Source organism: Phalacrocorax carbo, chromosome Z (assembly GCF_963921805.1).
Source record: "Phalacrocorax carbo chromosome Z, bPhaCar2.1, whole genome shotgun sequence".
Classification (NCBI taxonomy): domain Eukaryota; kingdom Metazoa; phylum Chordata; class Aves; order Suliformes; family Phalacrocoracidae; genus Phalacrocorax; species Phalacrocorax carbo.
In genome coordinates, this window is record NC_087548.1 from 32,487,835 (window position 1) to 32,500,496 (window position 12,662).

Genomic DNA, 12,662 nt, shown 5'->3' on the forward strand with positions numbered 1-12,662 from the left:
TTTCTGAGCTTGAGATGGAACAGATTTTTAATAGATGATCTATGAAAACTATCAGCACAGTTGTAGTGAAATTGGCTTTGACTGTCCATGCTTACAAGTGTGGTTGAAGACTGATGTTAGGAGCCTGTTCCTCTCCACTTTGTTAAGCACAAATATGTTAGAGAAGCTACCAGTGATCCCTACTAGATTTCAAATAGAATGAAAATCAGATCCAATTTCTACAGTTTCTTTTCAAAAACACACACCTAAGTTAAATTGTTCATATGCTGACTTGGTTAGTGACAAAACTGTCTAGCTAATTATCAGTAGTACCTAATTTTACTTGAAGCTAACATTAGAAGTAGCAGTCTAGCCAACTACGAGAAAGTCTAATGTTTTGGATGCTGACTGGCAACTCTGAGTAATCACTTATATTATTCCTGGACAGTACATCCTCATATTTTGCTTGAACAAACAGTATTCTACAGTGCTTACAGAAATGGAGGCTGTCAATAATTTTTCCTGCCATGCAGACTAAAGTGTTAGAAATCAAAAGTGCAAGAAATGCCAAATATATATTTAAAGTTTATGTATGTTTAATCTTATATCAGTGCTCAGTTTTGGACTCAGGAATTCAGATAAGAAATGAAGTATGAAAATGAGGATGCTAGGGTCACAGCTGCCTGTATCTACTCTGCAGATATACAAGAGTGCTGAAAATAAGCTATGGCAAAAATCAAATTATAATGTGCAGAGCTTGTCAAGCTTTTCTTACAAATACTATTTTCTCTGCAGTTTTTAAATCTCAGTGTAGTAACCATCATACTCGGTCAGTCTGGAAGGTGGTGCAGAACAACATATTTACAGCTGTGACAAAAATTGCCCCAAAAATGATCAAGGGAGAAATGAGAAAAAGGTCCTCAAATCATCTAATGTATTTCAGCACAGTTATTCAAACTTTCCAAGTTGTGTTGCCCAGATGTTAGATCTGAATGAAATCAATTGTTCTTACACAAAGACCCTATTCATTTAATAACAACAACTTTAACTGCTTTTTGTTTATTGCTTGTAGAAAGTACACCCCTAGGGTTTTTCTAATAATAATACAAATTTGAAAAAGAGAGGAAAAGAAAGAAACTGACATTTTCCTTTAAACTTATGTGAACTAGTGAAATGCTATGTTAACTTACCCTTGCATCTGTAACCTTGAATTCTCTCAGAATATACTGTGGCATGTTGTACTCTGCCATTGGATCTACCACAAAATACTGATATCTGGCTGAGCGCTCTGCAGGCCAGTACTGGTGGCATTTTTCCTAAAAATAATGAAGCATAATACATTTCCTGTTACTCAAGACCACTGTCATAAACTGGTATAAAACCTTTTCACTCAGGTAAGTGAAATACTCATGGAAAGTGCCATTAGTGACAGGAACATGAACTGTTTGTCTTGCTGTGAACATGAAGTTCCATACCTAGAATGAAAAACGATCCTCAATATTGCATTGCAAAGGGGTTCCCTCTGGTTGCTCTACATCTGAATGCATTTACACTTCAATTCTATTATTTATCAGTGAAAAGAGCTATCCCTAGCCTAATTTTCAATACAGAATGGAATTTAAATCTTGAGGCCACCTTCAGTTTTCTTTCTTCTTCGCTGTTGAGCAAGTCCCCCTGGCCTCAGTCGAGAATCTATCTCTGCATCCACTAGCCATGTCCTGAATCATCTCTATTCCCCAGATATATGGCCTGACTCAGATTTCACTTATCACATATCGTCTTTACCTCGACGTAATCCTGTCCAGATAGTAAACTGCTTCGTTCTTTCCCTCACAAAATCTGTGCTGGAATCAACTTAGGACTGTAAACTGGGTGCTGAAACTTTAAAGTTCAGTGCTATGAACACACAGAAGACATTCAGATCTCAAACATACAACCCTTTCTTTTAACCTTGTTAAAAATAGGTGCCGCAAAAGTGAAGTTTCCAAATAAGAAACCTTCATTTTTCAATAGACAGCAATGCTTTTTCTGCATTCTTCCTGAATCTCAGTAGTCCCACAACAAAATGCAATGTCTGGCTTGTCTATTGCAACACATCTACAGATCGGAAGACCTTATACCTGCTGATCAAAAATGCCACCAATATTTCAAAAGGAGAAGGAATTTATATCATCACCTTTATCCTTAGACATTTGCATAACAAGGAAATATTTTAATAAAAAATCATTATAACAAACATTTTAGTAAAGGAATATTACAGCAATACTTACTCTGCCCATTTCTCGTAGCTTAGTCAGCATGACCACAATTGTAGAATTATGCTCCCAGAGCATTCTCCAGAAGTCTTCAGTTGTTTCTGCTAAAGGACCCTGTGTAGCTATGTAAGCTTTTTGTTGTCTATGTTGAAAAGGAAGTAAATGAAGAAAAATACTTCAATCAAAAAAGTGAATTGATACACATGTTCTCTGTTTATATGTAAATACTATCTAGAGGAAAAAATTACATATATAGTATTAATAATAAGCACATTAAAACCTTATTATGATTGTTTAATCAAACTATGGCTTTTTATTTCTAGAACTTTGAGAAGGAAATTACTCTGTTAATATTATGATGTATGTCTTTATCATTATTATTTAAATTTTAACGCAACTCTAATAGCTCAATTTTGTGTGCTGTAGAAAGCACTTAAGAAACACTTAGTTGTGCCGGTTCATTTTGTAGAAATAACTGTCTAACAATCTATTAAGTTTAGGAATTAAGCATCAAGCAGTTTCTTTATTAACTCCTTTTCAACAGTCTGATCCCTCCAGCAAAAGTAAGGCACGAAGAAAATTCTGGAATGGAGTGCACTGCATTTTCGTCCTACTAGTGGAAGCTACCACCAAGCTGTTAAAAGCTTCTGGATCAGCAGATTTATAAGATGATGACCAGATCATGTTGTGCTTGCTTCTTTCAATCAACAGAAACACCTTTGTGGATGACAGTGGAGTTGAAGTTTGTTTCCAGTTATGAGCAGAGGCTCAGAATATGATCTCTGCAGATAAGGTTACCCAGGTACACCTAAACTGCCTTAGGGAAACTATACTACTTCTCCTTTGTGCCTTTTCTACCAGCTGCTTAAGTCAGCTGAGGGCATACTGCTCTGTGTTGTCAGGAAGACGCTGGTGGGCTACACAACTGTTTATGTATAAAATGCTTTTGGCAGGTAAGTCTAGTCTTAATCAGTGTTCTAAGATCACAGGTTATCACCTTGCCACAGAGAGCGCATCTCCTGTATGTTATTTCTGTGTATCTTTTTAAGCAGAATACTGGTGAAGAAATAGATGTTTCAAATCATGAACGTGCTTAAAATCTCAGTAACTTTCAGCATGTAAAACACACTGGGAATTCTCAGTGGTTTAAAGGTAGGTAAAAATGCAATGTGTTAGACTTTATGTAATTTACAGAATTTTCCTGTATTGCATGGCTGAAAATCTAAACCTTTTATTAATATTTAAAAATGACCCAATCAAACATGTCATGCACAGAGAATAAACAATAATAAATTTCAACACTAAATTTTGTTATTTTCAATATAATTACACAAATAATTTTGTAAAAATTTAAAAAATCAACATTAGTACCTGTATCCATCAATGAAACTGGCATTAATATAATCAGAGCCTTCTACTCCTCGGATTGGCTGCAAGCATACCCTTGTAGACTCATATGGCATAATATTGACAAGGCGATTTTTGAATTTATTACAAGGAAGATTGGCACTGATGAATCTTGAAGTGTGAGCCTTAGAGCTAGCAAGACGCTGTTGAAAACAAATGAAAAAAATTAAGGCCATGTCTTACAAAAACAAACACTACCAGATTTGATGATCTTTGCTCATTAGCCATTAATGAAAAATTTCAATTTCAGATGCATACTTTTCCATATTCTATTGCATTATCAAAACATTTGTAAAGCTTCTTTTAACACCTTATAAAAGTTTAATGTCTGCTCCATTAATGCATATGAACAAATTTGAGTATTAAACCTTTACACAAACACACATTTCAAGCTATTGAAACAGTAAAGAAACAGCAGGGTTAAACAACCCGCACTGAACAGTTCTTGTCTGGACACCAACTGAGGATAGAACTGTACGTTTTACAAAGGATCATTTTTCTAATTTATAACTTTAGCCTGCTGATGTCTTACTTTTGATTACTGGAAACAACTGGTGGCAAACAGAGCAGCAGTAAGTGTTACACCATTTTTTTTTTGTTCCCCACAACATTAAATTCCAGTACCTTAAATTCCAGTTCCATTCCTGTGACATTCTCGCCTGTTTCTATCTGTGTCAGCTTCTGGATATATGCATACAGGTTTCTGGCTGGCACTTCGGTATTTCCACATGTCACTGCTTCCAGCAGTGCATCGTGGATAAAGATGTATTGGTCCTCAGTCTGAACCATGTAATTCCTCTGTGCTCTCATTAGAGTTACGTGGCCATAAATATCCACAGTCTTTTCATGCTTTATTCTCTCTAACATGGCATCTATCACAATGAAACAGCCAGTCCTGCCGACTCCAGCACTAAAAGAAATGAACACAGGAGGGAAAACATGAAGGACTATTTCGTGCATTGTGCTTACTTTTATGGCATTCAAGTTTTAAAGTTTTGTAACACTGATTTGAACAGCACATTTTTCTGGATATGAACATCAGCTTTTATGAAAGAGGTTGGTGCCCTGAAATAAGTGAACTCCTTTAACACCCATTACAAGCAATTGAGAACGTGGAATGCTTTTATATGAGATCTCTGCATCTTGCAGTTTCAGCCTTGACTACAACAGAAATAAATTACGTTGCAACATGTTCTAGAAATATATGTTCTTAAAATGGAAATTACTGGAATGAACCCTCTAAGAATTCAAGCTTTATTTGTAGCATGATTTCTAACTTATTAAATGTGCTACTGTTGCTATTCTGTTTACAAAGGTGAATTTATTGGCAAACAATGATGTTACAGAAAATGAGTCTTACATTATTTCTATCATGCTTTGGAAGTAAACTTTCTATCCCTCTCCCAGCTGTGTCAATGGAGCTATTAACAGTTTGTTATGTCCTCTGCTTTTTTGCCTAGCCAGGCTGTACTGTTATTCTTCGCAATGCAGACCCATGCCTAGTTAACTGTGCTAGCTGTAGGCTGGGAAATCCCCAACTGGCCACTTCAATGTCTGTCTTTCATCTCTAGGAAAATATAAGGAAGATCTGGAATGGCCAGAACCTGGACCAGGATGCTCAGTCATCACCTTATTTCAAAGGACAGATTATAAAGGGACTAAAACATGCTTAAAGACGAAGCTTGAAATCACAGCATTGAATTAATGTCCAGGCTGGGTGAGTAATATTTTCCAGGGAAAGGTAAAGTTAGTGCTTTCTCACAGGTTCTGAGTTAAGTCAGTTGTTGGTTTTCAGCAGGAGCTGAAGGGAAGTCAGATCAATGCTGTTGAGGCCAAAGAAATTACTGTTTCTTAGCTATCTCCACAGTAAGGGATTCCTCAGGAACAACTCTGAGCTAGAAAGTTGCTTTCCCTTCCCAGGTGGGGCTTGAGGGTAGAAGAAGATATGGTCAGCTACTGGAGCTTGGCAGAGAATAAACTTTGATCATGAAATATTCAGTTGGATCTAAGAGAATTAAACCTGCCTCAGTAATAGACCTATTTAACAGCAGTTTATTTTTATGATACCTGCAGCCAAAATGTACCAGACTTTCAAGGATTTTCAGTCATTCCCTCCCTGTCTTAAAGGTGTTGTCTGTTACATGCATGGGCTACCTTTAATAACTCCTGAGGACAATGTTATGCAATCAGGGCATGAAGAGACTTAAATTCTCACCTTCATGTGACTACCATTAGTCATACGTGGTTCTTTATTACACATCTGGCATAACTGAATGTAGAAGAATGATGTAGAAGAAATATAAAAAAAGACTACAGAATACACAATACCAGAAAATATACTGAAGGTCTGAATATGCAACTTGTGAGCTAAATTAAGCCATATTGCCTAAATCTCTACAGGAATTTTTTAATGAAGATGTTTTGACATCATTTGTACTGAATCAAATCTTCAGATGGATGACTGTCTTTTCATAGCCATGTGTATGACTGAACTATATTAAATTTTGTTTCAACTATCTGCAAACATGTAGCTATATAAAGCACAAGTGTAAAATACAATGTTTTTTGCATATCATTTTTATATCCAGGATCACAATGTGTCTGTGACAATGAATGATAGTTTCTGGCCTCCTAAATGCTTAGCTGTTTTCAGTTAGTGACATGAAATGCAGTACACAGTACAGCAAGCATGAGTTTATAAACCTTGAAGACATTGCCATTATCTAAACCAGGGATATTTAATAACACCAGAAAACTGCCATTTTTCTGAAAACAAATAAAAAGAAATAAAAATAATTACAACCCATCTTCTAGAGGACAAGTATATAAAAACCAAGATCTTCTCACAGTTCCTGTATTTTCATTAGATATTAAATATCTTAAGTCCATCTTGAAATCAATAATTAAGGGTAAACTTTTATTTCTTGCATGATGCTTTAAGAGTCTCTGCCAGTTAACAGCAAACTGCATTTTCTCACAAGCAAATCAGAAAGAAGTACAGAGCAAAGAGATGTTTTAGTCTCACACTGGGTAAATTTTGTTTCTAGAAGTTCATATTTACATATTGTTAACTGTGCGTTCTTGCAACCAGTTACTCTTCCCAGAAGCCGATCCCTTTCAAACAGCTGAAGACTTCCCTTAACAGACCAAATTAATCAATCTCAACTTTTTTAGATGCCATTCTGACAGGAATTAATCAATAATTTGAGTTTAAGAAAACTTACCAATCAATGATATTGATCAATGGGAGTTGTAGAGAAAGAATATATAGACATAACATGAAATGATGGCTATCCTAGCTAAATGGGAGTTAATTTATCTTTTATAATAAAAGCTCTGCATTCCAGGAAACCTTAATGACCTTAACATTGGTAATAATAAAGAAGAAAACCTCAGAAAATTGTCTCACTATTGCCTTCTTCTTTTTGACTGCAAAGAAATTACCACAAGTACCATACGTTTGTATGTCAGATTGGTTTATATAAGTTCTAAACCATTCCTTAAATGACGCCTCTTCGCATTCAGTATTTATCAGCCTAACAAGTGCTGGCGAAGTGAGAAATAAGAAGGTTTGACAGTGCAGATGTTCTCAGCAGTTCAGAATATGGTTCCATTTCCCATCATGCATTAATGAATTAATGTTCCAGCACTGTGTTTATAACTTGATATACCATTTTTCATATCAAACATGAAAAGGTACACTGGTACCTACAGACCACTACTGCAAAATTCCAACCCAGTTAAATGCTTGCATTTTCAGCTGGAATGAGCAGTTTTCATTTCTTCTCTTCACACCTAGTATTATCATTTATATATTTCTTCTTCCCAGGAACAAACTCAAAGAGGAATAGTTATTAGCATACTGTACCACAGAAGATATTAGCTAGTTTACCAGTTTATGGAGAGGCTGTGAAGATCATGACGACCTACCAAAACACATTACTATGCATAAGTGTTTTCATTACAAAGATGGAGGGGCTGACACACTACATTTATTGAGGCATTTGGTTCCACTGGGCTCCTGCATACTCCTCTCTGGACCATTTTATCCAGCAGGACATTTTACCGCCTTAAGGTGTTCAGGACATTCCAACTCTGCCAATTATAAATGAGACAAGTGTTGACCAGACTACATTTCTTGGTTTCCAGGTAAAAATGGAACCAATGCTATAAATATTTCAACTTTCTTCCTCTTTACCCCCACACACCATCTAAATCCAAATTCCAATAGCTTCCCATACGAGAGCAAGAAACTATCCTATCTTTATCCTGATTTGCCTCTTCGCTATCATACAGACTTCTTAAAATGGTACCAATACACTGCTGAGAAGCCATACAGTTTGAATCCTCAACTCATATGCCACTGGAACACGAAAAAAACATTTCTTATCTACTTTTTGCTAATGATAATAATTCAGATAATGAGAATAATTTCACAAGCTAATTCTACACTTGTTATTGACTTTCCTGCCCTTTTGGTTTGCATCTTTTGGTGTTACTGTCAAACTTATAATTTAAAAAAATGTTCTGCTAGTGAAAGACACGGTTACATTTACGAGTTGAAAACCTAAGCAATCTATTAAATAGGCATGCCTACTAGGAAACTGTTATTGCTTCAAATATTATAATTTACCCTATTATAACATTTGTTTTCAATTTCTAAAAACATGACTGACTCAGTCTCATGAGCTGAAACATGCTTAATGTCCTGTGATGCAATACAGCTGCAATTCACAAAAAGGAAAATTAAGAGGCATAAGGGGGCCATTCCATATTAAAATCACTGTATGGATGTGTTAAAGGTTAGCTTTTGTGATTAATTTGTAGCTGTTTAAACGATGACCTTTTACTGTTACTTCAGTGATTTGGCAAAGGAAGGCAGTGTAATTGCCAGCATTCACAGATCATTTAATTGGAAGCAAAGACAGTAAACTATGGACCAGAAATCATTTAAAACATTTTTGACTCATATCAGGGGAAAATTTTATTGAATATTACCATTTCAGATTGAATGAAGCTTGCATTTATGAACTGAAAGTACATAAAATTGCTTGTGATATGGGAAACATATAAAAATGCTTGGATTTTACTGAGGAATGTCATATGATTAATTAGATTCCAATTCCACAAAAATTCCATAGTAGTTCTGACAAGGGCAATATTTAAATTATTTTCTCCTTTGCCTGTTAGAAAATTAGAACACAGTTAAAATCATCCCTCTGTCTAGGAACCAGCAAAAAAAGCCCCTTATGAAACCACTGAACATCCTTTTGAAGGGATACATCTAACTGAAATAGCATAAAGACCTTCTGCAAAGAGGTAAATTTAAATTTCACTGTAGAAGAGATAGCAGACTGCTTCAAGAATTCTAGTACTGGCTTATAAAACACCTTTGAAAATTGATCTACACATACACAATGACTTAGTTTTCTTCTCACTGGGGTTATGGCCAGATACCAGAAATCAAGTACTGTATATGACACATTTTTAGGTGTAATGCTTCACCAAACAAAAGACTTTAGCCATTGCATTTTCTTCATCTCTATGCTATGCATGAAGGCAAACATATTTGTCACTGAAGTCATATAAAGCTTCTCAAAATGATAAAGGGGAGAAAAAAAATCAGAAAACAGGAGAAGATTTCACTACAAGTAGATAAAGCTCAGTTTAGAGCTCCCTAGAGTTTCCACAGCTGGAAAAAGCATAGATGGCTCACAAATAAAAAGTCAGCCTTAGATCTTTCTTCCTTTACTGAGCTGTATGAAGATTTTCCTTTCAGTCTGTATGTTCTCAGAATTCTACCATTACCAAAAATTCTTCAGATATAACTGCCCTAGATTTAAGCCCAATTTTTTGTAATATGTGATTGCAGAAGTGTAATAATGTTCAGGAAATAAATCTGGTTTTCATCTAATCCTGAGTTCAGCTCTGGAGATATCAAACACAAGAAGCTGTCTTACCAGATTGTATCATGAACACAAACTAACTCTCAAATATTAAAACATATAGAATCAAAACTCCAAGAAATTTCTCTAACAAATCCCACATGCAGGGAATAATTCTTTATTAAAATAATTTTAGAAGCTGAGTTTTCCATGCAGGATAAAAATGTAGCAACAGTAATGTTCAACAAAACAAAACAAAAAGATTTTAAGAGACACTTCTAACAAGGACATCCCATTACAGCAGTTCAAATCCTCTCACCAGACTTTAAATCCAGGTCTGCCATGAGGCAGAACTTTATAGAAATGCAGAAAGACCCCGCTACAGCGTCAAAGCAATACATGAATGCAGTTGTGCAAGTGCATAATGTAAAGAGCAACCCACTACACCCACAGGTATCTTCTGCATACACTTTGAAAATGTGACAGCCATGTACCTGAAGTTATATTTTTGCACTGCAATTAGATTTAGGAGGTTTCCGTAGAACAAATCAGAAGGATTTTTTGTGATATTTTTATTCGCTCTCACACTCATTTGTTCACTCACCACCCTGTGAATCCACTATTTACTGAAAGATTCTGCAAATTTTCCCATGAATGCCATTCTGAGGCCATCTTGCATGCCAAAGGGCTGCCCTTGCATTCGCCTCCACAACAAACAGTGTGGCCCATCTCAAGAATGGTAGAGAAATCATAAGGTTGAAGGAGCATATCACAGAGGATGCCAAAGTATGAAGGGGAGGTTAATCAAGTTAGACAACTCAGCTTGGAGACAGAAGACTCAAGAGAAAGGAAGTTATGAAAAAAGGGCATAAACCCATGCCTTATGTGGAGGAGGTGAAAAGGAAATGACTATTCATATTTTGCTTGCAACACAAGAAATAGGACCATGAAATGATGAGACAGAATTTAAAACAAACAGGAAGTAGTTTTTCATGTAGTATATAATTAAATTGTGAAACTCATTGTTGCAGAATACCACGGATGCCAGAAAAAAATTCACATAGGAAAGGAGCCATTAAGAGTTATTAACCAACAAGTTACAGACACAACTTCTCCTACAGGAATCCTTTAACGAGACTTTGTTGGTATTTGCAGAGGCACTCTAAGAAGATAACATTCTAGACATGTCCTGGAAGAGAAGCTTAAATGTGCTGTCTAAACTTGGTATTATGGTCCCACATACTTAAAGAAACCACAAGCATTCCACCCCGCATATGCTAATCATATCATCTAGACCTCTTCCTTTCAATCAGCACTTCTGCCTTTGGGTACCTAACACTTTTAGGAACTGTCATTAAAAACGAACAGCACTACTACTGCTCCTTGCTTTTTTTTTTTCCTTAAAAGGGACAGAATAACACAGAGTACTTCTGCCTGCTTCTTTCCTGATATCATGAACTGTTGGTGAAAAAAGATCTCTTATTATTCTGCTTGAGAGATGAAATACAGCAGAAATTACACAATATGACAACAGAAAAGTTCATCGACCTTATTTCATACCACTTCTTTTTCTTATCTTGGTTTCCCTTCAGAGTTGATTGTTGATTTTATATAGCAATACATGCCATAATCCTGCTTTTCATAGAGGATATTTATATATTCACCTTACTGTAAAACATTATATCACCTGACTTCTTCAATTACTCAGATATATAAAGAAATTAGAATAAACTGTATTTCTCTGTACTGTTTTAAATGTGCACTAGGATTTAATGTGATTTTTTTATTTCAAAATTAACCCAGTTCTCACCTAACCTCCTTATTTTCCTACTTCTCTAAATACAATCTTATATATTCAGTGTACAGCATTCTGTATTTAGTATTGAAGAGTAACTATCCTACATATCTCTTCTCTATGTGATCTGTTGAGCTTTAGTGTGTATTTTACATTCTTTGTTCTGCACAATGCATTCATAAAGCACTCTTGTCATTATGCATTCCACTAAAGAAAGATTTAAAATTTACTGAAATACAGTTTGTCGAAATGGAGTTTAGAAAGAGGATGTATTTTGAGGTTAATTTTAAAAACACATCTTACTGTGACTCGTTTTGTTCAGTTAAAGACAGATCTATGCATGAACAGCTGTAGTAAATACAGAAAATGATACTTCTGGGTAATTTATGAGAGGAAGTACACTGTGATGCTATCATCAATAAATAAAAGTGAAGATTACAGCACAGCAAAGAAGTCAATGAGCAGAAATTATGCTGCTTGTTGCTAACAACCACTCCTTGCTTTCTGTGCATTTTAACCTTTTTTAAGCTCTCAGGGTGGAATGTTTTGAGGAGTTGTTTTGTACCTTCACATACTTCTGTGCTTTGATTACATTTTCATGTGGAGCATGTAGAAGAGCTATTACCCTATCTGTGTGGGAAATAGGAAGGTGAACTGATGCTATCTGAAAATGAATTAAAGAAGGTGGGAAGAAATGTGTTCTCCAGAACTGGATGACCTTGGAAGTACTTGCTGAATACTAAGGTGCTTCCTAGTTTCAGAGTCCTTCTGGACCCCTCCCTGATTCTACGTGTCTGTATATGTATTGTGTTCAACAACTGTTTTGTTTTGAGGCTGCCCACAGGATCCCTCTTTTTGAAGTCATAACACTACCATTTGCCATTTCTTATGCTTGGGTTCTAGACTGACAGAACAGTGAAGTGGTCCCAGACTGTCATCTGGACACAGTATTTCATCTGGTAAGTACAAAGAGAAAAAGAAGACATAGTACCAGGTCTCCTCAGTCTGCATTGGCTTTTTTTCAGTACCAACCAACAGTTCAATGTCCTAAATGAACTGGGCTCTATCTGTCTACAAATCCTTGGGGTTTTTTTTTGTTGTTGTTTTTGTTCTGTTTGTTTGCGGGTTTTTTCCTATTTTGAAAACTTGAAAATAACCTGAAATTACTCCTCAACCTTGAAGCTGATGGGACTTCAGTAGCAGACCTACTGTTCTGGATCTCCATCTCAAGATGTCTCTTCCTTTTCCATGGAGAACTGATAAATCTAGAGGATATATTCAGAGGGTGAGACAAATATTATCTTGCCACCTTTAATTTGGTTTAAACTGACATGGTTGCGA

At 35.8% G+C, this 12,662-nt stretch overlaps 1 protein-coding gene across 7 annotated transcripts in view; it reads right to left on the reverse strand.

Moving 5' to 3' along the window:
* PTPRD (protein tyrosine phosphatase receptor type D) overlaps positions 1–12,662 on the reverse strand; it is a 444,998-nt gene that overhangs the window by 15,764 nt on the left and 416,572 nt on the right. For all 7 annotated transcript variants that reach the window (XM_064437711.1, XM_064437712.1, XM_064437709.1 and 4 more), the window contains 4 exons: positions 4,266–4,551; positions 3,606–3,784; positions 2,250–2,376; positions 1,170–1,295 (listed from right to left, as the gene is read on the reverse strand). In XM_064437711.1, the coding sequence (XP_064293781.1) occupies positions 1,170–1,295; positions 2,250–2,376; positions 3,606–3,784; positions 4,266–4,551 (718 nt within the window). The remainder of the gene's footprint in view (positions 1–1,169; positions 1,296–2,249; positions 2,377–3,605; positions 3,785–4,265; positions 4,552–12,662) is intronic.